This window comes from Heterodontus francisci, chromosome 26 (assembly GCF_036365525.1).
Source record: "Heterodontus francisci isolate sHetFra1 chromosome 26, sHetFra1.hap1, whole genome shotgun sequence".
NCBI classification, from domain to species: Eukaryota; Metazoa; Chordata; class Chondrichthyes; order Heterodontiformes; family Heterodontidae; genus Heterodontus; species Heterodontus francisci.
Window position 1 is genome coordinate 59,654,311 of NC_090396.1, and position 26,862 is coordinate 59,681,172.

Sequence of the window (26,862 nt, forward strand, 5' to 3'; positions counted from 1 at the left end):
TGGGGCTTGAACCCACAACCTTCGGACTCCAAGATGAGTGCCAACACTGAATCAAGGCTGACCCCTCCACTTTTATTTTTATTAAAACAAACTGCATTATTATCCCAACTCCTTGTGGCCCAGACAATTCTAGTCATCTTCATCAAATATCTCCAGCAATTTGCCTCCCTACCTCCCACTAAGACGGCATACAACAGCAACTTGTATTTTTATAGTGCCTTTCACGTAATAAACTGTCCCAACGCACTGCACAGGCATTATAAAGCTAAATATGACAGAGTCACACAAGGAGCTATTAGGGTAGATGACCAAAAGCTTGGTCAAAGAGGTAGGCTTTTTTGAGTATCTTAAAGGAGCAAAGTGCGGTAGTGAGGGAATTTCAGAGCTTGGGGCTTTGGCAACTCAAGGCATGGCATCAACAGTGAAGCAGTTAAAAATGTTCAAGTGACCAGAATTAGAGCGCATAGATCTCTTGGACGGTTGTGGGGCTGAAGGAGATTGGCGAAAGGGAGGGATGAGTCCATGGAGGGATTTGAAGATGGGGATGATGATTTTAAAATTGAGGTGTTGCTTAACTGAGAACCCATGTAGGTCATCAAGAACAGATGATAGGCGAACGGGACTTGGTGCAAATAAAGACACAGGTAGTCGAGTTTTGGATGGCCTCAAGTTTGCAGAGGGTAGAATATGGAAGGTTGGCGAGGAGTACTTTGGAATAGTCAAGTCTAGAGGTCAGAGTGGCATTGATATGGGTTTCAGCAGCAAATGTACTGAGACAAGGATAGAGTCTGGCAATGTTATGGAGGTGGAAATTGGTGGTCTTCGTGATACCAGTTGCATATCTGCACTAGCTTATCTTGGGGTTGATTATGACATCAAAAGTGCAAATGGTCTGCTTCAGTCTCAGTGGCCAAGGAGAGGGATGGGGTTGGTGACTAAGGAACAGAATTTGTAGTTGGGACTATAGACAATGAAAAGCATTGGTTTTCCCAATATTTAATTGGTGGAAATTTCTACTCATCAGACTTCCAGTCGGTACTGGATAAGCAGTCTGATAATTGAGAGGCAGTGGCAGAGTTGAGAGAGTTGGTGATGAGGTGGAGCTGAGTGTCATTTGTGTCCATATGAAAACTGGCGCTGTGTTTTGGGATGATATCACAGCGGGCAGCATGTCGATGGGAAATGGGGGGGCGGGGCAAGGCTAGATCCTTTGGGGCATCAGAGGTAACGGCGCAGGAATGGGAAGAGAAGACATGGCAGGTGATTCTCTGGCTATGATTAAATAGTTAAGAATGGAGCCAGGTCATTTGTGACTTTGATAAGAGCCATTTCAGTATTATGGTAGGGGTGGAAACCTGATGGGAGGGATTCAAACAGGAGGTTCTGGGAAAGTTGGGTGTGGATTTGGGAGGCGACAACATATTCAAGGACTTTGGAGAGGAAAGGAAGTTTGGAGTTGGGGTGGTTTGCAAGGGGGGTGGGATCAAGGAGAGGGGCAGTGACGGCAGATTTGAAGGCAAGAGGGACAGTACCTAACGAGAGAGACATCCGTTCTGTTACCAGATTTCATGTGGTTATGGTTGCAGTAAAGGGTTGTTAGTCCTGTGATTCAGGCCCAAGTGATTTTAAACCAGCTTTAATGTTTAATAACAGTATTGTTCTTGTACAACTGTTCTACAGTATCACATTAAAATACATTAATACAAGCTGTTTCCTCTACAAAGTCCAAGCTGAGCCTTTAACTCTAACAGGTTTGTTGTCTTCACTGTGCAGGTCCTGTACAGATGGTTTCCAAAACAAAACCTGTTATACTGGTCTCTGAGCTTACAGATGTCGGAAGACATTTTAACTTGGTGTACACAAGGCAGGGTTTCTTGGCAAATGGTCAACTAATAAAAATTCTATCACCTTTTATAGTCCTTCACCACCAGACTTATTGATTTCAGCCACTGAGCAGTGCAGCATGGAGCTGAACCGAGATTAGATAAGGGCAAAATACCGCGGATGCTGGAAGTAATGAGAACAGAAAGTGCCGGAAGTACTGGGCAGGTCTGGCAGCATCTATGGAGAGAGAAACGGAGTTAACGTTTCAGGTGTGTGACCTTTCATCAGAACTGAAAAACTGGAAAATTGAGAGGGATTTTTTTTTTCCATTCTGCTCTTCTATAAGTCCTGGTGGCCAGTTGCAGAATCGTACCAGCAGAGGTTTCATCCACCCACATGATCACAAATGCCATACTGTTTTTTTTTTAAAAAAAAAGGGTGTGCATAGTTTGAATGAATTCAAAATGAATAGCAGAAATGAATTCTGTGAAGACATTGTACACGTAATTACTGATATGCTTTGCACTTTCACATCCAAATTGGTTTGGTAAAATATCCCCTCCCTATCTCCCGAGTACATACACCAGCCTAGCTATTGTAGCATGTTAGCATTTACAAAATATGAGTAACTTTCAGTAGGGAAATACATTTTTATTAAAGGAAGGGATCCGTGTTATCATTTCAGCTCTTTGTGGCCCAGAGAATCAAGTTAAAGATTCTCATAATCATCTTCAAATACCTCCATAGCCACCTACTTCACTACCTCTTCGCAATCTCCCACTAATGACCGAGTGTGCATCCTCCTCTGAAAGGATATTGTTCCCTGTTGCTTTTGCTCCATTGTGCCCTGCTGACTGGAGTTTGACCTCGGCACTACCGCAGTGTTATTTCCAGAACTTCAAAAGGCCCTTCAGCTGTGTTTTCTGTCGCTTATGACCCTTCTTGCTTTTCTGTACCCTGCTTGATGGCTCGTTTGTTGTCCATTGCCCTGTAAAATGCTCTGAGGCAATTCTATGTACGTGAGAAATGCTTTCCTTTGACCCTGTTTGTTTGGTTACTATCCTTTGTTGCACTGTACAGCACAAGCCAACAAATCTCTGACCTTGAACCAGTGTTGTACCATGTTGTGATATAGCATTTGCATGGTGACATATTGTGCTACACTGTGCCCGTTTTAATATAATTTAACAGAAGAATTTGAAAATGAAAGCTTTAGTATTATGGTGGTTTGCTTTCATTTTCCATGAAAAAGCAGTCATGATGTGGAAGGAGAAGCAAGAGCATTTGATTGACAAATTGGAATAAGCTGACAAGTTGGAATAAATTGACTATTGGCTGCATTTAAAAGACTTTTTTATTTGCAGTGGCAAGATATCATATTTTGTATGCGATGTGAGACCTGGTAAGATGCATTGCACGTAGATCAGTAGGTAATGTGTCTGTCACCAGTGGAGCTTAAAACCATATTTACTGATTTGCAGAAAATGAGAATTAGGCAGTTATCTGCTTCAAAAAAAATAAAGTCCAGTTTTCCTTGTGATAAATCTCTTGTTCTGGAACTCCCTTAACAGTGCTGTGGATGTCCCTACCCCACGTGGACTGCAGCAGTTCAAGAAGGCAGCTCACCACCACCTTCTCGAGGGCAATTAGGGATGGGCAATAAATGCTGGCCTAGCCAGTGATGCCCACATCCCATGAATGAATTTTTAAAAAAATCATAGGACCATGATGTAACACTATCCCAAATTTACCACAGGATGGCTTGTGGGAAATGGCAAGATGTTACACTGGTGCAGTTGGGGGTACTTTTCTGAACTTTGAGCTGAGGGATTTTGCTGTGGCAGAGTTGAAGGAGCTCTGGCCTGATCTTAAATATGCTATGCTTGAATTGGAGATGTTTGCCTCAACCAGCAGATACTTAAAATTGAAAGTGTTTCACTCCACGTCCCTCACTTTGAGTCCCAAATTCAGTCTTTTTAAAAAAAAAAATTTGTTACTCTATATATCAAGGTTTTAGTAGCTTACAATCAGTGAAAGAATGAAGCATTTTTGTTAATGGATTTTCTTCAAATTCTTGCACAGTATAGAGTGTCAAAGAGGAACATTTTCTAGTTTGTTTGGCCAGTGAAAAGCCTTAGTTCATTGACCTTTGTTTAACACCCACCCATGTGCATCTCTTGCATTTAAATTTGATTTTCCCTTTATCATGACGACAACTTTGTGAAGACTTACATTTATATATAACATGACATATCCGAACCATTTCTGTGGACATTTCATGACTACTGAACTTGGCATAATTTTATTTTAATACCGATGGGTGAAAAGAAAAACATGACAGACGGAAGGAAAAAGGAGTTTAAATTTTGCAGTAAGATTAATATACCATGCTAGAATAAATGAGTTCGCCTGCTCGTGGTGTGTTGCACTCCGAATTATTCTTATTTACACAGCTGCTTTTAGTTTTGTTATTTGTATACACTTGCAAAAACTCTGAATTAGCATTTAAGGTTTTTATTTATAACATTGATTTAGTGTGAGAAACCTTGGCGTTAATTTTGACCATGTTGATTGTGTTGAGTGGGTGTAGAGGATTGGGGAGCAATGACCCAAACTTTCTTTTTCGGATCCTAAGGAGCACTCCTGCTCCTCCTTGTTCCACAAATATAATGTTTGTACTTAGCTTTTGGGTCCTCTGCTTTTACTGTGACCACAATAGAGTATCTTCATCCGAGGTGATGGGGCTCTGATTTGCATATATGTTTAAGGTGACCCCCGAGTCAGAAAAATCACAGTTGTTTACCAAACTGAAAAATAATTGGTTGTAGTTAAATATTCACCTGCTGTCATATTTTTGCAATTTTTTTTCCTATGACCATTTTTCCACAAAAAAGCTTTGGAAACAGAAAACTCTTTTAATATTTTGTTTTGAAAGTAAGGTATCTTCACAAGCTAAAAAAGACTATAAAGATTGATGCTCAAATACTAATCAACTCGCGTCAATGTTATTCTCCTATAGACTGTAAATGCTGAACAATTCTTTAGACTTAAGAGTTGCTAACCCCCCCTCAATTCAGAGAGAGTTAGAAATTAGTTTGTCATAAGAAATAGGAGCTGGAATGGCCATCTGACCCCTTGAGCCTGCTGCACCATTTAATAAGACCATGGTTACTCCTCGGCCTCAACTGCACTTTGCCCGATCACCTATCCTTTGATTCCAGTAGAGTCCAGAAAAGTATCGCTCAGCCTTCAGTATACTCAATGACAACAGGCACAACCCTTTTCGGATAGAGATTTCCAGAGATTCACAACAAGACATTTCAGTGCAAAATGGCCATCCCGTTATCCTAAGACGGAGTTCCAGATGCTCCAGCTAGCAGAATTAGCCTGTCAGCATTTAAGTCAAGCAAAATGATACGCTGATGTGGGGAAACATAGTGTTCCTTATTTATGTATTGTTACATTGTGCTAATTAAACTAAGTGGATCTGATCATAATTGGTGCTCTGAATGTTTGAGCTGTGAAATAAGGCAGTTTAATGATTTGTGTCAAGATTAATTTTATCAAATCTTTGCTTGGTTGGCAATTGGAGGCTAGAGATACACACACAAAAGACATGCATCCAATTCAACTCATGAGAATTCTGTGGTCACCTCCTTGCGTGATGGTATCATACAAGTAGATGATGAGGCATTGTGAGTCAACGCCATAAAACAATTAGCAAGTTCAGACTGATTATGGCAATGACATGACACCATGGAACCTAAGAAATCTATAACCGACCTAAATTTGTATTACATGTATTAGGTGTTTCCCAGACAGGAGTTGGAGTTTCCTTGGTTTCTCTGCATTGCAATAAACACTTAAAACTACAGTGGATACAAGGATGAATTCACCAGCCTCCCATTCAACGAGAGCAATGCGCTCAGAGGAAGTATTTGGCAGAGATGGGGCTGCAATGCTAGCCCCAGTTTAAAAAAAAAAAAATGCAAGCTCACGTTGATTGCAGCTTCTTCCTGGGACCATGAAATTTAGTAAATTTTTCTCGGGGCTGCCCAAGCCTAACTCTCCTGCAGGATTGATTGAATCCTGAAACAGATGAGAGGAGTGGGAACTTCTGTCCATAACAGATGGGCAGAACAAAATGCAGAGGGTTGGGAGCTGGAGAGTGCAGGTTAAACATACAAGCTGAGGCACAGTGTGGCTTTCGTGCAGAGAGATCGACCGTCGACATGCTGTTCTCCCTTCGTCAGATACAGGAGAAATGCCACGAACAACAGATGCCCCTCTACATTGCTTTCATTGATCTCACCAAAGCCTTTGACCTCGTCAGCAGACGTGGTCTCTTCAGACTACTAGAAAAGATTGGATGTCCACCAAAGCTACTAAGTATCATCACCTCATTCCATGACAATATGAAAGGCACAATTCAACATGGTGGCTCCTGCTCAGAGTCCTTTCCTATCCTGAGTGGCGTGAAACAGGGCTGTGTTCTCGCACCCACACTTTTTGGGATTTTCTTCTCCCTGCTGCTTTCACATGCGTTCAAGTCCTCTGAAGAAGGAATTTTCCTCCACACGAGATCAGGGGGCAGGTTGTTCAACCTTGCCCGTCTAAGAGCGAAGTCCAAAGTACGGAAAGTCCTCATCAGGGAACTCCTCTTTGACGATGCTGCTTTAACATCTCACACTGAAGAGTGCCTGCAGAGTCTCATCGACAGGTTTGCGGCTGCCTGCAATGAATTTGGCTTAACCATCGGCCTCAAGAAAACAAACATCATGGGGCAGGATGTCAGAAATGCTCCATCCATCAATATTGGCGACCACGCTTTGGAAGTGGTTCAAGAGTTCACCTACCTAGGCTCAACTATCACCTGTCTCTAGATGCAGAAATCAACAAGCGCATGGGAAAGGCTTCTACTGCTATGTCCAGACTGGCCAAGAGAGTGTGGGAAAATGGCATACTGACACGGAACACAAAGGTTCGAGTGTATCAAGCCTGTGTCCTCAGTACCTTGCTCTATGGCAGTGAGGCCTGGACAACGTATGTCACCCAAGAGCGACGTCTCGATTCATTCCATCTTCGCTGCCTCCGGAGAATACTTGGCATCAGGTGGCAGGACCATATCTCCAACACAGAAGTCCTCGAGGCGGCCAACATCCCCAGCTTATACACACTACTGAGTCAGCGGCGCTTGAGATGGCTTGGCCATGTGAGCCGCATGGAAGATGGCAGGATCCCCAAAGACACATTGTACGGCAAGCTCGCCACTGGTATCAGACCCACCGGCCGTCCATGTCTCCGCTTTAAAGACGTCTGCAAACGCGACATGAAGTCCTGTGACATTGATCACAAGTCATGGGAGTCAGTTGCCAGCGTTTGCCAGAGCTGGCGGGCAGCCATAAAGGTGGGGCTAAAGTGTGGCGAGTCGAAGAGACTTAGCAGTTGGCAGGAAAAAAGACAGAGGCGCAAGGAGAGAGCCAACTGTGAAACAGCCCCGACAAACAAATTTTTCTGCAGCACCTGTGGAAGAGTCTGTCACTCTAGAATTGGCCTTTATAGCCACTCCAGGCGCTGCTCCACACACCACTGACCACCTCCAGGCGCTTACCCATTGTCTCTCGAGACAAGGAGGCCAAAGAAGAAGATGATTGTTCCATCACCATGCTGGGAGAAGGGGTGGAAAGTCTTATTTGCAATTGAATTTTTTTTCTCCAAATCATGGTAGTCCTGCTGAAGGAATCAAGCAGTCACTTAATCTGCTTGGTTGTAGGTTTGGAAATGTGGCATGAACATATTGTATATGATATATTTTCATTGATGTAGAAATTGCAGCACATGATTCTGAAAGGTCCACTGAACTTGGGCTATACTTTTGTAAAGAGAGCCTACTTATTGTGAAAGGGGAAGCATAAAGTGGTATTTCAACATAGTGTACTGCTGAGATCTGAGAAAATAATGTTGACGACTCAACACTTCTGACAGTATAGCCCAAAATGTACAGAAGTACTGCCTTAGAAGCAGGATACATTAAACTAATTTTTCCTCTTGCTTGTTAAACTTTTTGATATGTATGTACATAAACACTGACCGTGATAATTGTAACTGTCTTGGTGTAGTCTCCTTCATCTAAATATCCAACATCCCATAAGCATGTTGCGTAACAGTAGGCTGTAGTTGTTATGCTACATTCTTGATATGAGAATTGCCGCATGTCTGAATCCCTTGATTGCCATAAATGTGTGACCAAGTAATCCTGGGTAGGAGTGTAAACTCATTAGGAAATATTTTCCTAACTGGCCAAGGATAATAATTGGATGGTGTTTATTGAGATGACTACAGTTTCCCACCTTCACTGCAAATTGATATTATGCAATCAAATCTTTGTTTATCCAATCCTGTGACTTGACAACACACAAACAACTTGCATGTATATAGTACCATAATAAAACGTCCCAGGGCCGTTATCAAACAAAATTTGATGCTGAGCTGCATAAGTTATTGGGACAGGTGACCAAAAGCTTGCTCAAAGAGGTAGATTTTAAGGAGAGCAAGAAAGAGAGGTTTAGGGAGGGAGTTCCAGAGCTTATGGCCGACACAGCTGAAGGCATGGTTGGCAATGGAGGGGTGAAGGAAATTGAGGATGTGCAAGAAGCCAGAATTGGACGAGTGCAGAGATCTCAGTGGGTTTAAGGGATGAAGGAGTCTATAAAGGGATTTGAATAAGAAGCTGAGAATCTTAAATTTGAGACATTGTTAGAGCGGGAGACAATGTATATCATCGAGCACAGGGGTGATGAGTGGAGGGGACTTAGTATAATTTCTATAATTGACATGGTGATCTCTTGTGCTGAAGCATTTTTTTCCACTTGTGATGATCCTTGCTTACTAGGTCAGTATTTGAATGCGTTTTCTTAGTGAATGCAGATAATATTCATTAGGAGTTAGAGGAAGTGCCAAAAGTACATTTATGAATTTTACTTTTAATCCATATACATCAACAATAAACAATCTTTATTTTGAAACAGTGCGTATGTTCAATTGAAAAGGAGCTAGTTTCAATGCTTGTGAAACAAAATATAAAAGTTGAGGGGCTTGCAACTTTAATTTGACTGCATAGCAATGACCCTTCAGTGAACATGGCAAGTGGTGTGATACTTTATCACAAATAAACTTGTTACCTCTGTCTCCCAATCATTTGAAATAGGTGGAGCAGTGGTGGTTTTCGCACTTGGCTAATTAACCTTTTAAAATGTGCGATAATATTTTTGTAATTAGAACATTATTAGAATTAGGAAAAAATTGGCTGTCCACCGAAGCTCTTCAGTCTCATCTGCTCCTTCCATGACAACATGCACTGCACTGTACAATTTGATGGCTCCACTTCCAACAGTTTCAGAGCAAAGAATGGAGTTAAACAGGGTTGTGTCCTAGCCTCCACTCTGTTTGGCATCTTCTCATGCTCCTAAGCTGACTGTATCAGCTGCCAGTGGGGGAATAAATGGAGGGGGATGCATAAAAGGCCAGTGTTGATGGAACACAAAGTTCTTGGAGGGTTGTATGGTTGAAGAAGGTTATAGAAATAGGGAGGGATGAGGCCATGGAGGGATTTGAATGCGAGGATGCATATTTTAAATTGAAGGGGTTTGTAGACACTGAGCCCATGTAGGTCAGCAAACGGGTAATAGGTGAACAGGACTTGGAAGGGGTTGGGATGTGGGCAGCAGCATGTTGGATGAGCTCAAGCTTAGAGAGGGTGGAAGATAGGTAGCAACAAGTACAGGCAGAAGAGGAAGAGCATGAGAAGCATCAACTGCCTGTGCCCCTAGCTTTCACAGAGTTCTTTGAGAGCGTCTCATTCTAGAGTGCTTTACATGAACCATCCCTCCCATCTTCAATGCGTCAAATGCCCCACAATCTTTATTACTAGCCCGTACTACCGTCATATGACTGCCCTCCATTGCTAACTAGGGCACTAAAAGAGTGGATAGAGGGGACTGGAACTGTGCCTCAGCACACCTACAGCTGTGTGGGAGAACAGAGTGCAAGGGTGATGTGATGATCTGCAACCCCCTCTCGATTATGGCTCTCAGCCTAGATGACAGCAGCACGAGCTACCGTGGAAGTTGTCCACAGAGGCTCCATTGTGGTGGGCAACACTACTATATTTTTGTAGCTGATCACTTGTTCCATTCTGAATAGAATAGTCTTCATACTCTGAGTGAAGCCCCAACACTAGCTGGAGCTGGACTCCTCCATGCTCTGAGCCAATGTGTGCATGGACTCGCTGGCAGCTAGCATTTCCTGGTATATACCCATCAGCGTACTTTGGAAGCCTGGGCCCTCACTCAGCATCGGAGTCCTCTGCACCTGACCTGGTATGTAATCATACCGTCCAGCGAGCTAGAACATTTGATATCCCATCTTCCTGTCCTGGCTCCTGCACATTTGTAGCTGGTGGTTGACCAAGTGAAGACACTACCTCTAGCTTCTAAAGTACTTGTGGTGCCATTCTCTGAGCTGATGCTTGCTATCATCAGATCGAGTGGCTATATTGATTATTCAGGCCTGTTTTGAGTTGTCAACTTTTATGCATTGCTTTGGTTGCCATGTACTGTAAAGCATTCAATTGCAAAGATTTGTTTAAAAGAATAGCATCTTCAATCTCTTTCAAAGTAAGCTTGCCACACATTTTTCCTTGCAGACCTGGTCACAACAATTGGGAAATGATGATTGGATTGACTGAAGGGTAGAAGATTACGAGCAGGCAGGATAACCTGCAGAATGCATGGAAACAATTTCTTCTGCCCCATGATCATTGAAAATGGCAGGTGCAGCGAAAAAGACTAGTTGCTTTTCTATTTATTATTTTAATAGCACCTGTAGAAAAATTGTCACCATATTCTATCACCAGAAGTAAATGGGAAAAACAGTGGCGTTGTGAAATATAAGCACATTGTAGAGATTGATTGTCTTGCATTATGAAATCAACTGCCAAAATAATAATTGCAGTAAAATGCTTTGCATGTCTAATTTACCATCATCTGACAATAGATCAGTAAAATAGTCAGTATTTCTGTTTCATAGCAACATATTTCAACCTTCATTTTGAGCCTTAGCTACAGCATTCGACCTTGTCGCTGCAAAATTTCAGTAAAAATGAACATCTCTGATGCAATACAGAAATGAAGGCAACTGTTTATTGAACCTATTTAATTGTATTTTAAATTCCTCTGATTTCTGAATTTTCCACTGACATGTAATCTTCAAAATTGCTTTATCATTTTATTTGCATCCAAGTTCACATTTTGAGTGTTCATTAAATTGAAAAATTCCGCACTCTTGTAGTGTACAGCTTTTGGTTTGTGAGAATGGGGAGAATAGGCAAGACTAATCGGAGTAGAGTTTCTGCTTTAGACGCTGTTATGAGTGCTTCCTTTGTTTTGTTAAATTATGAGGATTTGTGTTTTAAAACTGAAAAAAGATTCCACAGATGTTGGAATTTGTAGGTTTTTTTTAGAAACAAGGTCATCAGAAGGTCTTTGGCTTGTAAACAGCAGTTAGTGGAAGGCACCTGTTTACAGATAAATACCCAGAATGGGGATTTTTTGACTTGGGGAAGATATTTACAGAAAAGTGACAGGTCAAGATTTATAGGGGTCGGGAGGCTTTGACTCTTGAGATGTCTTTGGTTTTGCTTTGGACAGTGAGTTGGCCTGTGAACTGTTTTGAAAACAGTTGGCAAAAACTTGCCAAGGGTGCAAACCCCAAGTCCGCTTGTTTGATCTTTTTGAAAAGCCTGCCAGTTTTTCCATCCCTTTCAGAAGCTCTTAGAAGTGAGTGTAAGAAATAGAGAAATTGATACTGCATTTCTCCTGCAAGGCCTGCCTGAATTCCCTGTTGCTGCATTTCTCCTGGAAAGCCTGCCCAAACTGATCTTCAGCATCGCCTGAAAAGAACTGTTCTAGGAAGATCCCAGTGACAGCCGTCTACGCATATGTGGACGCCAAACCAAAACTAAGGACATCTTTCCATATCTTTTTTTTTCCCTTCAATAATTATCAAGTATTAGGCCAAAGTATTCTTCTTTGTCTTTTTTTTGTAATAGAGCTCTAAAAGAGAAAAAATCTATTTTTTTCAGTTTACCGGTGTATATGTGTGTGTGAAGGGCTAAGGTAAAAGGGAACTTTCATATTTCAATCTGTTAGCGTTAATGCTCTGCTTCGTTACTGGCTATGTCTTGTTTTATAATCTGCTAATTTTGTTGTTTATTAAAGAAACTTGGTTGGGTTTTTTATACTGGGATAAAAATAGAGTCTGTGATTGACCATATCGTTAAGTGGGAAAATATTTAAATATATGTTGTGACCTATGGAGAAGTGGAACTAGAAAAACAGTGTTGTACTCCCGCCTTGGTCCTAACAATGCAAACGGCAATTTGGGCATAAATTGCGCCTGCTGAAAATGGGTTTGTCACAACAGAATAAGCATTTTTATTCAGTGCCAATCCACCACCTGAGAGTAACCCGGGGGAGATTTTTAGCTCCTGATGGGGTGGTCACCGTGGTTGGCGGGTGTGAAAATTCACACTGTTGGCCAGCATGCTGATTCCCCAACTCAATCCCGCCCCCAGGCCATTTTCCGGGCCGACTTAACTAGCGGCGGAGACTCCAAATGGTGGTTGATCCTGTGGGCATGGTCAGTTTTGTGGGTGGGGCTGGCATCTAGTGCAGTGTTTTTAAAACTAGTGCAAAAAACTGTGGAAACTCGATTTGTGCTTAGTGTAATTTGTGCTTAAAATTCCAGCGATCTTTTGCGTGGGTTATGTAGATTTCGGGTGAATTCCGCTGGAAAAAAACAACGAGCAAAGTTGAAACTCTACTCCCTGATGTTTCATATACTGACTCCTATCGCTCTGTTTCGTCTACAATATGTGCATCTAGAACAATAATCTGATTATCAAAGCTATTGAAAGGGGAACACTTCCAAGGGTTGAGTATGACTTCTTATTTGAATTCTACCACCTCTGATTTAACATTTTTTGGCTTCAGTCATTGGATTTTTCTTTGGTTTTGAAATTACATTAATTTGTAGTCTGTGAGGCAGTTAATATTGTGGTTTCCCAGCAAATTATATACACTTGGTTTAATTCGTTTTTTTTTCTTCTGTAATGGACTGTGCAGCTGTAGTTTTTCTGTGGGTGCTAATATGGAACAAAGTATTGCCACCTTTTATAAATTACTAAATTAACAAGGATGAAAGTGACGATTACATTTATTTAAATATCCCTTGATGCAATGGTTAAAATGTTAATGTGACATCCATTATGATAGCTTATTGTATTGTATGATTGTGATTTAGAGGAAGGAACAAATCATTAAACAGCAATTTGAGATTCTGGCTAGTATGACTAATCATACATTTTTTTTTTTAATCCTTCTGAGGATATTGTTCTATTTATATAATATATTTAGTACACTCGTGATGAATTGTGCTTGAGAAAAATCTTCTGTACCCCTTTTCAAACTACATTTAAAATGCAGATGTTCTCAGAAATAAATGGTGGATTCTGTCTTTTAATAAAGTCAACAGGCTGTGTATTTAATGCCTATGTTGAGCCACTTATTGCTTCAGACATTTGGTGAGCAAAGGTTCTTGCTTTATTACTGTGAATGTCTTATGTGGCTGCAGCATCAATTATGAATTGGCAATATTACTTTATGGAAGAAATAGATTCGGGTCTACGGTTGTATACGATGTAACTAAATTGGTCTTGCATTGTTTCACATCAGCCCAACTTAATTAAAAAGATCCAACTACTGGTCAACTGACATTGTACTGCATTTTTGTTGATGAATGAAGTTAGCTTATGACAATGATATTAAGATCTAAATGAGACACAGTTTGGCATATGGATAACCACTATTTTATTGCAGTACTTCTCACCAGGCATATACAATTGTCAACACTGTAGCATAGCAATAGTTAAGTTCAGCTTAATACGATAAAACTCAATTCAGATTTGCAGTACAAAAGCTTTTGCTGGGTTCAATTTACTATAGAATAAACCCAATTTCACAGTTATATTACCACAGCTTTAGCTAGGTTCAACTTAACATAATATAACACCAATATTCAATTTGGACCATTACAGTTATATAGGGTACTTGTAACTTAGAAGACATAGGAAGAGGTTTTATTGGCTGTTGGGTGGCAGGCCAGAAGGCAGAGGGTTTGTAAAATGCCGGGGAGTTGCCTTGGGAGGGCTTCCCAATATAGTCTCACCGCCGGGCAATTTTACCAGTGGTGGCAATGGCAGCAGCTTGGCTGCTTGCCGACTGGAGGCGGGTAGCCAATTAAAGGCCATTTTCCCGCCCCCTTGCCATATGGGTAGGCTGCCACCTGCATGGAGGTGGCTTCCTTTGGGGGGGGGGGGGCAGGTGGGCCGGGCCATTGTATCTAGAATTTCCATGGCCCAAGGGCAAAGACCGCCCTTGTGGCCCTGCCACTGCCGCTGGAGGGGCTACCCCTTCGATCGCTGCCTGGCCCCACAGAGAAAAAAAATTCTAACTCCCATACAAGAATGCCTTAAAATGGAGGCGCTCTCTTGTTTTCCTCACAGCCTCAGAGGCCACCTATCTTGGTGGCGCTGCTGAGGCTGTAGAGCTGCTGGCCCTCTGGGCCTGGAGCGTGAAAGCCAGCCCACCATCTTTAATTGGACGGTTGGCCTGGTGGCAGCCAATTAAGAGGCTTCCACTAGAAAGATTGCTGCTGAGGTCCTGCTGCCTTCCCTGTTGGCTCAGGACCTGCATTTCGTTCCGATGTCTGGACTTGCCCACTTTCAAGAAAATCCTGGTCATAGGGTGGGCAAGGGAAAAACATGTTGCAGTACTACTGTATGTCACTGAGAATAAATTCAATATTATAGATGGTTTGTGTAGTTATCGTCAGAGAAACATAAAGTGGGATTGCACTCTTTCAATATGTATTTTTATCACAGGTTTTCAATAAAAAATCTTAATTTCAGTAACTCCATGTAAATGCCAAGAGAATTGAGTAAGGCAGTGAGTCAGCAAAGTATTCTCTAGTATCAAAGTCAGAGTACCTTGATAGAAGTTGGCAGCTATTAAGGTACGAGTAGCATACAGACAGACGATGACAAATGAGTGGATGTAAATTTTTAGACAAAACCACCCTCAATGCTAATTGACACATTGTTGGTGCTCTCATAGAGACAGGCCATCAGTGCCAGTATGACTGTTGTGTAAGTATGTCATTGGTTCAGTTGAGGTGTATTCTGAAGGAGAGAGGGCCTTTACTTTGCATTTCATTTGTTTTATGACTTACCTGGGAATATTTGATATTGACACTTGAGTGGAAAATCTTTCCTCTCCTTTATACTGACGCCTTTGAACCCAAAATCCACACATAATAAAATGAAGTATTTTTGTGGCTTCTCATGCAAAGTCTAAGAAGCAAGTATGATGTTGCTGTAGAGACTCAATGGATAGCATCTATGATGGATATTTTAAAAACTGAGTTCCTGTGACTGTCCAAACAATTTGTAGCAGTTTGAGTGATGTAATGCAAGTTACATAATTATCCATTAGCATTGTACAAAAACTAGTACAAGAAACAACTCCAATTACTCAATTGCAGTGAAACTATAACTTGATTTTTCACTTGCTTACCATCACCTGTGCCTAAATGTAGAAGATTTAACATGTAAACCTGTGTACAACAGTTTTCCATAAATTGCTGCCATACTGGATATGGCAAAAACACGTTCTAACCAAAGTGACTGGTAGACGTGAAGCCATTTTAATTTTAATTTCACACAATAACAAAATATCCTGCAGTAAGAATTAACGTCCTGGCAATAAAATAATCATTTCTGCACAACTGATTTTGTTCTTTGTTCTGGAGAAACAGGAACTCCAGTTGATCAAAAAATAGACTCTGGATTTAATTTGCACACTTTACCTGTCTCAGGACAACAACAGAAATAGTCATGTCCATTATAAATTTAATGCCTTTTTTAGTAGTTATTTAAAAAAATATTTTGAGGGGGCTTTCTGATTTAAATGACCAAAAATAAGTGTTGCTCTGATTGCTCTCAAAGTTGCATTATGAAGAGAAACTTGCCTATTTTGGTATCAAGGTCTTGCCTCTCCAATCTTTCAGGATTTAGATTTGGAATTTGTGCATGGGTAATGATACCAAAGAGATACCCTTTGCACAAAAATAAAAGGTGTATGTTGTGGGTTTAACAGTTCAAAGGCAATGAAGCGGATTCTCTATTCTGTAGTCAGGGTGATTGTTCCAAAAGAGTGTGAAGCTCTAAAACAATCGGTCAAATCTACTTGATATGTAGAATGTTCTTCTTTCATGAGTGTAAAACATTTCCATTTAGATTTTAACATTGTTACAGCACAACAGACCCATTTGGCCCCACCAATTAATGTTGGTTTTCTAACCTCTGCACAAGTAGTAGTCTTAATCCCAAGTATTTACCATGTTCCCATTATTTCATTCTCCTTTACCTATTAAATGTTGACATGGTCTCTGCTTCGATGAGTGGTCTTGAATTCCACAGATTTCTTCCAGAAAATTAAATGTTTTCTTTGGTTAACATTTGTCTCATGCTCATTCCTTCCATACCAACAAGTACTTGAAATAATAATCCTATCTTTTAAAATGGTAAATTATAGATTAAAATGTAATCTATTCAAAATTATTAGAGTTAGAGCTCAATCACTCTTCTTACATTGGCATCATGAAGTCACATGCAACAGTCCCGGTTCAGTTTGTTTTAGTGCAAGAGAGGATACATGCTTTTCCCAAGATCAGTAATAGCTCATGTGCAATTTAAAATGAGGCTTTTGGCAATGAATCTGTATTGGAAAAATCAAATTCATTTTTAGTGAGAATAATTCTTAATTGTTTTATTTTTAGAAAACTTTTGAAGGGTATGCAGTTTAGTTTAAATGTTGGGTCCTTGACGGTAAAGAGCTCTCAGCAGGGTTTTAAAAATTTTTTTTATATCTGGAGGCCTAAGTTGTTTGTAGGGCAGTAGAAAACCCTCCATGACAAATCATGGGATGCTGGTTTCATTTAAGCTAGTATAAAGGCACTCTAACTAAATGCTAAAATGCTAAATAAGAGGTTGGAATATTGGCCCATACATCGTCTGTATTCAACCATTCCATTCTGTTAATTGGAATCCTTTAGAATTTTCTGAAGAAACTCTATATTTTTTGAGGTAATTATAATTCAAGGATATCACAGCTACAAAGAAGAATGCCATAGATGTTATCAAAATAAAATCCTTTGAAATGAAAGTCGAGTGAAATTTACTGACTCTTTACATCTTATACTATTTCATCCTTGTTCTCTCAGTCTTTTGTTTTGATTATGTATCTGTGTATTTTCTAATTATTGTTAAACCACTGAACTGGTCAGCACTATCTTCAGATGACTTATTGAAATCTATACCTGGATGCCCTATGTCATTTATTTGGATGTGTTTTTTTTGGTTTCTGCCTGATATGCATAATTTTCCTCATTCCAATGTGGTGTCAGGTAATTTACTGTTGACATTCTGTCCCACACAGTAAATCAGTAAAAGGTACAAAAGGATGGCGTGGGGCTGATATATCTCAAATTTCAGTTTGCTCCCTTATGTTAAAGGACCTCTTCATCGGACAATTGGCAGGGAATTGGAACTTGCCATGTCGTGAATTGGAGGGATGGAGCAGCATCCTATTACTGTGTGGCATGGCATGTTCGTACGCTAGCATGCAATACAATGCTGTCGTCTGAAACGATGTCTGTACTATAAATAAACTTGCTATATCAGGAGCTGTGCACAAACGCTGGATGCCATTTTCTTAGATACATAATAGCTATTTTTTCTTGCCTGCTGAGAGCTATTTTTTTACTGTATTCTATATGGGGAGATGTGACTTTTTATTTAAAGGAGCAGACCTATTATGTGAAAATGTTTTATTTTTTAAAGGAAAATATTTTCAGAGTAGTATATGTTCAACTCTGCTGCTCCAACAGCTCTGCAACAACATATTATCTGGAATTGGGTGCAGTATCAAAATCAGTAGTGATTCGATAGTTGATGCTGTTGAAGAAATGGGGTTGTGTTTTAAAGAGACAGGTGTACGAAGTTTCACTGCCCTGCATGTAATGTAGCTTTGGAGCAGAACTTCAGCTTTGTTCGACTCCAGACTGAGATTGGAAACTCGAGAATCTTGGGAAAGAAACTTGATGACAATCATCAACCATTGCTGCGTTTTACTCTTTGAATATTATGAAGAAAAATTGACAAAATGACTAAATCTATGCATGCAGTATTTTTCTGATTCTGTCATTTTTTCCAAAAATTCAGCTGTAAATGAGAAAAGAATAAAACTGCCTATCAGCCTAATCTTTAAAAAAAAACATACTGTAAAAAAAAAGACTTGTAGTAATGCGATACATTTATATCTTGTCAAAGCTTCTATTCTTGTCCTGTCACATTGCTGTAGAAATATGCTGAGTCCTGAAATTCATTATGAATGCCTGAGGGGCATGTTTCTTATGGCTAAATATGATTGGAAAACATTGCAGAAAAAGTCCTCTGAAAGTAGAATATTTGGTAGTGTGATTTAAATTGGCAGTACTGTAGTCAGTTGAAAAAAAACTTGTTTTGCCAATAAATTGGGTAATAGTTAATTTTACTGTAGATGTAGGAAACTTGGAATTACGTTCAGAAGAGCCTTCATTCTTTTGAAGAAACCTCTAGTACTCACTTTTTAAGTTGGTCTTTTTTTTGTTAACATCATAGCTCTTAATTTCTGTCAGTTAAAAAAAAAATCCTTTTTGACAATACTGGTGGTACATTTTTACAGTATGTTCATTTTATGTAACGGAACAGTGAGTTGCTAAGCAACAACGAACACTTGATACTAGAAAGGTTTCGTAGGTGAACATAGAACCCTTTTCATAATTAAAAGCCCCTAGAAGAATATTTAATGGTATGCAGTTTGAAGAGGAGCTGGTGGGAGGTAGGATTGCAGATAAAAGTAATTCAAAATTATTTGACTTTGTTACTTAATTAGAGCTCTGATTGTGTTTTCTTCTGTATGTACCTGATTGGTTGGCTGTGAGGCAGGTTGTCAGGCAGTGACGTTGTAATACTTGGCAATTTGGAAATATTTAAGCCTTTCCTGGGATGTGTGGCCAGTGAAATCCGATTACTGACAGTCTGCTGCAGTGGTGCATCAAGAGACTGTCATATGTTTTCTCTCTATATATAGTGCTTCCTCATTGGAAGAGAACTCCAAGACTCTGTGTGACCACCAGAGAGATTAATTGATCCTGTGAAGGCTGTGTAGAAAAAAAGCCATATCCACTGAAATAAATGTATTTGACAGATTTTGGATTATTAAAACATTGAACCGAGTGATGGGGACTGTTAGTGAGCTCTGTGCATCCAGCTTCCAGGCTTTCCTGTGTCCAAGTGTAAATGCAAAACCAGGTATGTTTGAACAAGATTTGAAGCTGAAAAGTAGCCTTTAGCCAATATTGTAAGAGCCAGCACTGATTAAAAGTGAATAAAAGCCTGAAGCTGACCAGTTGAAATGGGCATAATGTAACCTCTCTGAAACAAAAAGCACCTTTATCTGTGTTATCCTGACCTACCTTTCAGCATAATTGTTTACTATTAAAAGTGTTCAATGTATCTGCTATTAGTGTATGTTGCTAAAGCATTGTACTGTGTGTATGTATGACCCGAAGGACCATAGCAACCAAGAAAATGGACTGGGAGTGATGTGTTTGCGAGTAAAGAGTAATTTCATGTTCTTTAAAATTGTATTAGGAGAGGAAAATTAAAAAATAAATAAAGCTGCACGATTGTATTTACTCCTGAAATTCTACAACCTTTTCTCTAAAGCTCTCAGCTTTTCTGATGAGTTTGGAATTTGATTCCAATGGTGGCTGTGTCGGTGTTGGTTTCTATTTACCCGTCTGGGCTTTTGAGCACTAACATCTGGAAACCTGCTGGAGATATAAGCACTTTTTTTATTTTTCTATATAAGTTCTTTTCTGTAGCCTGTTAGCTCACTAAATTTGTATTTCCCCCCTCAAACTGTAATAGAATTATGATATTTAGACTATTTAGAAATTAAGTATTGTTCGTGCCTACATTTTCATTGTTATGCAGAAAAACTGAGGAGTTGATCAGCTTTAATGAAGTAAGTGATTTAATTTGAATTTCATAGTCTAACATTCACAATAATAAGGAAAATGCACGATGTATTATAGACGCTGATATTTGCATTGATTATTAAAACATTTGAGTTTTGCAGTAAGTGTTCTGTGGCTTGTAGTGATTGTATGATGCATCTGATAAATTGTCAAAATACACATATTTGTATAAGTTTGGGTGCGTTTGTTGATGCTGAAGTATGTGCCTAATTGACTTCCATTATATTGACACATAGTAGACCATATGACCGTTTTTAAAGCAGTTGGGATACAGCCGATTGCCCCATGAAGAACAATGGCTCATCTCGACAGGATTCCATAGAATCATAGGCAGCGATTTTACACCACCCCGACAAGGGTGGTGTAAAATGGAGTAGGATTTCGGGAGGTCTTCCCGACCCGCTCCTTCCGCCGCCACTTTACGTAGGGTGGTGGGGGCGGAAAATGGCCTGCCCGCCCCAGGCTAATCAAGGTCCTTAAATGGCCACTTTTTAAAGGCAACTTAAGGGCCTTTGCCCGCCTCCACGATTTTACGTGTGACTGGTCAGGTGGGTGAGGACCGAAGAAGCAGCCTGGCCACCCCCAAGGCGCAACACGCCCCCTGCTTCCCACCCCCAGTTGACCACCCTTGCCTCGCCTGGGCCCAACCGATTACCCCTGGCGAGGCAACCAAAACTTGCCTGTCTTCCCGCCTCCCAAGCATCTTCTCTTCATATAATAAAAGCAAAATACTGCGGATGCTGGAAATCTGAAACAAAAACAAGAAATGCTGGATTCACTCAGCAGGTCTGGCAGCATCTGTGGAAAGAGAAGCAGAGTTAACGTTTCGGGTCAGTGACCCTTCTTCGGAACTGACAAATATTAGAAAAGTCACAGATTATAAACAAGTGAGGTGGGGGTTGGGCAAGAGATAACAAAGGAGAAGGTGCAGATTGGACCAGGCCACATAGCTGACCAAAAGGTCACGGAGCAAAGGCAAACAATATGTTAATGGTGTGTTGAAAGACAAAGCATTAGTACAGATTAGGTGTGAATATACTGAATATTGAACATCAGCAAGTGCAAACCTGAAGAAAAACAACCTGAAAAAAACAGTGGGTAAGCAAACTGAACAAACTAAGATGAAATGAAATAAATGCAAAAAAAGATTGTAAAAAATGTAAAAAGGAATGCAAAAAAAAAAAGGAAGAAAAAATGACTAAAAATGAAAGTAAAGTGGGGGGCTGTCATGCTCTGAAATTATTGAACTCAATGTTCAGTCCGGCAGGCTGTAGTGTGCCTAATTGGGAGATGAGATGCTGTTCCTCGAGCTTGCGTTGATGTTCACTGGAACACTGCAGCAATCCCAGGACAGAGATGTGAGCATGAGAGCAGGGGGGAGTGTTGAAATGGCAAGTAACCGGAAGCTCAGGGTCCTGCTTGCGGACTGAGCGGAGATGTTCCGCAAAGCGGTCACCCAGTCTGCGCTTGGTCTCCCCAATGTAGAGGAGACCACAGTGTGAGCAGTGAATACAGTATACTACATTGAAAGAAGTACAAGTAAATCGCTGCTTCACCTGAAAGGAGTGTTTGGGGCCTGGGATAGTGAGGAGAGAGGAGGTAAATGGGCAGGTATTACACCTCCTGCGATTGCAAGGGAAGGTGCCCTGGGACGGGGACGAGGTGGTGGGGGTAATGGAGGAGTGGACCAGGGTGTCGCGGAGGGAACGATCCCTTCGGAATGCTGACAGGGGAAGGGAGGGGAAGATGCGACTGGTAGTGGCATCACGCTGGAGGTGGCGGAGGATGATCCTTTGGATATGGAGGCTGGTGGGATGAAAAGTGAGGACAAGGGGAACCCTGTCACGGTTCTGGGAGGGAGGGGAAGGGGTGAGGGTAGAGGTGCGGGGAATGGGTCGGACACGGTTGAGGGCCCTGTCAACCACAGTGGGGGGAAATCCTCGGTTGAGGAAAAAGGAGGTCATATCAGAAGCACCGTCATGGAAGGTAGCATCATCAGAGCAGATGCGTCGGAGACGGAGAAACTGGGAGAATGGAATGGAGTCCTTTACAGGAGGTAGGGTGTGAAGAAGTGTAGTCGAGGTAGCTGTGGGAGTCAGTGGGCTTATAATGGATATTGGTAGACAACCTATCCCCAGAGATGGAGACAGAGAAGTCGAGGAAGGGAAGGGAAGTGTCAGAGATGGACCATGTAAAGGTGAGAGAAGGGTGGAAATTGGAAGCAAAGTTGATAAAGTTTTCTAGTTCGGGGCGGGAGCAGGAAACGGCACCGATACAGTCATCAATGTACCGGAAAAAGAGTTGGGGGAGGGGGCCTGAGTAGGACTGGAACAAAGAATGCTCGACATGTCCCACAAAAAGACAGGCATAACTAGGACCCATGCGGGTACCCATAGCGACACCTTTTACTTGAAGGAAATGCATGGAGTTGAAGGAGAAGTTGTTCAATGTGAGAACAAGTTCAGCCAGGCGGAGGAGGGTGTTGGTGGATGGGGACTGGTTGGGCCTCTGTTCCAGGAAGAAGCGGAGAGCCCTCAAACCATCCTGGTGGGGGATGGAGGTGTAGAGCGATTGGACGTCCATAGTGAAGAGGAGGCGGTTGGGACCAGGAAACTGGAAATTGTCAAAATGACGTAGGGCGTCAGAAGAGTCACGGATGTAGGTGGGAAGAGACTGGACCAGCGGAGAAAAGATAGAGTCTAGATAGGAAGAAATAAGTTCAGTGGGGCAGGAGCAGGCTGACACTTCTCTTCATGCTGGGCTGCAGTCCCAGCAGTGGCCACCGCTCCCAGTGGTGCTGTTGGGACTAAGAGCTGCCCGCCCGCTGATTGGCTGGCAGCTCTGTTAGGTGGGACCTCCTACCTCAAGCAGGTGGAAGTCCTGCCTCTCACCAATTGAAGCTTGGGGACCTGCAAAATACGGATTTGATCCCCGGGCGAGGCAGATGCGGGTTCGCCACCGACTGAGAAGTCGCTTGCCGGCTCCCGTCCACCTACCGTAAAATTCCGGCCATAGAATTAGCTACAGCACAGAAGGAAATCATTTAGCCCTTCGTGTCCATGCCGGCTTACTGCAGGAGCAACTCGATGAGTCCCACTCCACTGCCCTTTCCTCGTAGCCCTGCAAATTTTTTCTCTTTGGATAGTTATCCAATTCCCTTTGAAAGCCACAATTGAATCTGCCTCCACCACATTCTGATGTCGTGCACTCCAGATCCTAATCATTCAATGTATAAAAATGCTTTTCCTCATGTTGCCTTTGGTTCTTTTGCCAATCACCTTAAATTGGTGTCCTCTGGTTCTCGACCCTTCTTCTAATGGGAACTGTTCTTTCCTATCTAGTCTGTTCAGACCCTTCATGATTTTGAATACCTCTATCAAATCTCCTCTCAACCTTCTCTTTTCTAAGAAGAACAATCCAAGATTATGCGATCTGTCTGTGACTGAAGTTCCTTTATCCATGGAACCATTCTCGTAAATCTTTTCAGCACCTTCCCCAATGCTTACACATCTTCCAAAAGTGTGTCCAGAATTGGACACAATACGCCAGTTGAGGCTGAACCAGTGTTTTTTAAAGATTCACCATAACTTCCTTGCTTTTGTACTCTATATATCTCTTTATAAAGCTTAGGATGCTGTAAGCCATATTAAACCACTTTCTCAACCTGCCCTGCCAGCTTCAACGATTTGTGCATTATATACACATACCCTCTGTCCCATCTGCTCCTGCACCCCTTTTAGAATTGTATCCTTTATTTTATATTGCCTGTCCTTGTTCTTCTTACCAAAATGTATCACTTCATACTTCTCTGCATTAAATTTCATCTGCCACTTGTCCACCCATTCTACCAGCCTGTCTGTCCTTTTTGAAGTCTATCACTTTCCTCCTCACAGTTTATAATACTTCCAAGTTTTGTGTCATTAAATTTTGAAATTGTCTAGGTCATTAATATAGATCAAGAAATGTAGTGGTCCTAGTACCGACCCTGGGAAACCCCAAGATGTACTATCCTCCAGTTTGAAAAACAACCGTTCACGACTACTCTGTTTTCTGTCACTCGGCTAACTTCATATCCATGCTGCCACTGTCCCTTTTTTATTCCATGGGCTTTGTCTCGGCTGACAAGCCTGTTGTATGGTATTTTATTAAGCACCTTTTGGAAGTCCATGTACACATCAACCGCTTTACGCTCATCAGCCCTCTCTGTTACCTCATCAGAAGAACTCCAAATTAGTTAAACATCATTTGCCCTTAACAAATCTATGCTGACTTTCCTTAATTAATTGATCTAAGTGACTGTTAATTTTGTCCCAGCTTCTTGTTTTTAAAAGCTTTCCCACCACCACGGTAAAACTGACTGACCTGTAGTTTCTGGCTTATCCTTATGCCTTTTTTTGAATAAGGATGTAACATTTTCAATTCTCCAGTCCTCTGATATCACCCCTGTATCTAAAGAGGCTTGGCAGATTATGGCCAGTGCCTTTGCAATTTCCACCCTTACTTCACTCTGTATCCTCGGATGCATCTGATCTGGTGACTTACGAATTTTAATACAGCCAACTTTTCTAATACCTCCTCTTTATCAATTTTTAGCTCATCCAGTGTCTCAAGTATCTCCTCTTTCACTGTGTCTTTGGCAGCATCTTCTTCCTTGTTAAAGACAGATGCAAAGTAGTCATTTAGTACCTCAGCCATGCACTCTGCCTTCATGCATAAATCTCCCTTCTGTCCCTAATCAGCCCCACCCCACCATTTACTACCCTTTTACCTATATGTCTATAAAGGACTATTGGATTCCCTTTAATGTTAGCTGTCAGTCTCTTCTCATACTATGTTTCTCATTTCTTTTTTCACTTCCCCTCTGAACTTCCTATTTGATTTGACTTGTCAAGTGGGTTGAAATATTTTGCAGAAAAATGGGGTAAAAAGTGTTTCCTATGGTACAGTTACAATCCAGAATCTCATAGCATCTTACAATCATGTGCAAATTAACAGATTGTTATAAATGAGGTAATAAATACAGTGAACTACATTACTGAATACAAAAGAACAGTGCATGCATTGAGAGAATCTTTACACTGTCCTGGAAGATCCTTCCTTCTATTTAGGAAATGCTGATGTAGCAGAGCTGGTTGTAACCGTCTGAACCAAAGCCTTCCAGCAAATAATGATTTCATATTTTTGTTAAGTAGTATTTAGAAATTATGTCCCTATTTTCCCCTTCTCAGCCAACAAATTCAACTTGTAAATGTTTTCTGATATGTTTCATTGCAAAATGTGGATCTATTCTGCAAAATATCCAAAAAATCCTGGACTTACCTGCTGATTAAACTCCTAAAATAAACTTTATTGATTATATACCAGAACAAATGGGAGATGGTGCAGATTTAGAAAAACTGAAAGGTGATTTATTGTTTTGTTTGAATATGTTTATATTATTTAACAGGCGGTGTGGGATCTTTCCATTTTTGAGTTGACTAAAATAGTATGGTGTGACATCAGTGTTTTGTCATTAGAAATTTGGGAAAACCGAAAAAATTTTTTAGGTAATTATCAGTCAGTGTGACTTGGGAGTGATTTAGAAATTGTCATCAAATTTTGCTTTGAAACATGAATCTGGGGGAAAGTGAGAAGAATTGTTTTTCAGCAGCAAGTTGTTGTGATCACAAATGCACTCCCTGAAAAGGTGGTGAAAGTAAATTTAATAGCTTTCCAAAGGAAATTCAATATTCTCTTGAAAAGGAGAAATTTGCAGGGCTATGGGCGAAGAGCAAGAGGAGTGTGAATAAATGGATAGCACTTTCAAAGAGCTGGCACAGACACAATGAACCGAATGGCCTCCTGTGCTGTGTGATTCTAAGAAATTAATTTGTTCTATTCTCCATTCTCTTCCCTCCTCCCAATCCTGGAATAGTGGAGAAGGCGTTTAATTTGCTATACTTTTTTAAAAATGTGTACTTGTTAATACCACATTTCATTAAGAAAAATGTAGAAAAGGCCTTTTATTGAAACTCGTACATGATTATATGAGGAGCCGTGCAGCAATTTCTAACCAGGAATGATGGTTGATTAAAGCATAATTTGGTGGCAACAGAGTACTTTGTAATCTGTCAACGTCCTTTCTAGTCTTGATCCTACTGATGATGATCAGTCATTTAATAGATTGCTCATTTGGACCACAAACCAATTCAAAGATTAATTTGAAAATATAGAACATGTTGGAGATTGTTGCCTTCTGTCAGTAAATCCAAATGCTGCATGTAAAACGCATGTCTACTAGTAAAATCTATAGTGTATATTGGGACAGAATTGTGGAATAGGCATCACACGGCAGATTAAAGCTTGAACTGTTGACAGCAGAATGATTCAATTAGCTTGCGCTTTCTGTTCCTAAAAGTAGCCCTGCATATTCAGACACTTGCAGCCATTAAAATGGTTGTGTGTGCAGCTATGTTAATAATCTGTGCCATACCATTTATGAAATTAAATATACTTTGTGGCACTCGGGTCAATTCTCATTCCACAGGCAATTTCATTACATGATCTAAATAATCTATTCACTTTCATGGTTTAAATCGTGATTGGAAGACATGCAAAGTAGGTTAGAAATGTAGTATTTTCCAATGCAATGCTAAGATCCTCCTCCCAAATGAGAACATTTCATAGTATTAATTGAGGCCTACATACTACTTGCATAATCACAGTACATCACAACTAAGTAAAGATTGTGCTGAGCAGGAGTGAAAACTATCAATCGAAGTTCAGATTGCAACATCT

General features: G+C 40.8%; 1 protein-coding gene across 2 annotated transcripts in view; it reads left to right on the top strand.

Moving 5' to 3' along the window:
• Positions 1–26,862, top strand: part of cyth1b (cytohesin 1b) — a 295,924-nt gene that overhangs the window by 12,131 nt on the left and 256,931 nt on the right. The window contains exon 1 of one of the 2 annotated variants that reach the window (XM_068058349.1): positions 19,086–19,354. The exons of the other annotated variant lie outside the window; for it this stretch is intronic. Coding sequence (XP_067914450.1) covers positions 19,282–19,354 — 73 coding nt within the window. The 5' untranslated portion in view covers positions 19,086–19,281. Of the gene's footprint in view, positions 1–19,085; positions 19,355–26,862 lie in introns of those variants that run through there. 2 annotated transcript variants of the gene reach the window in all.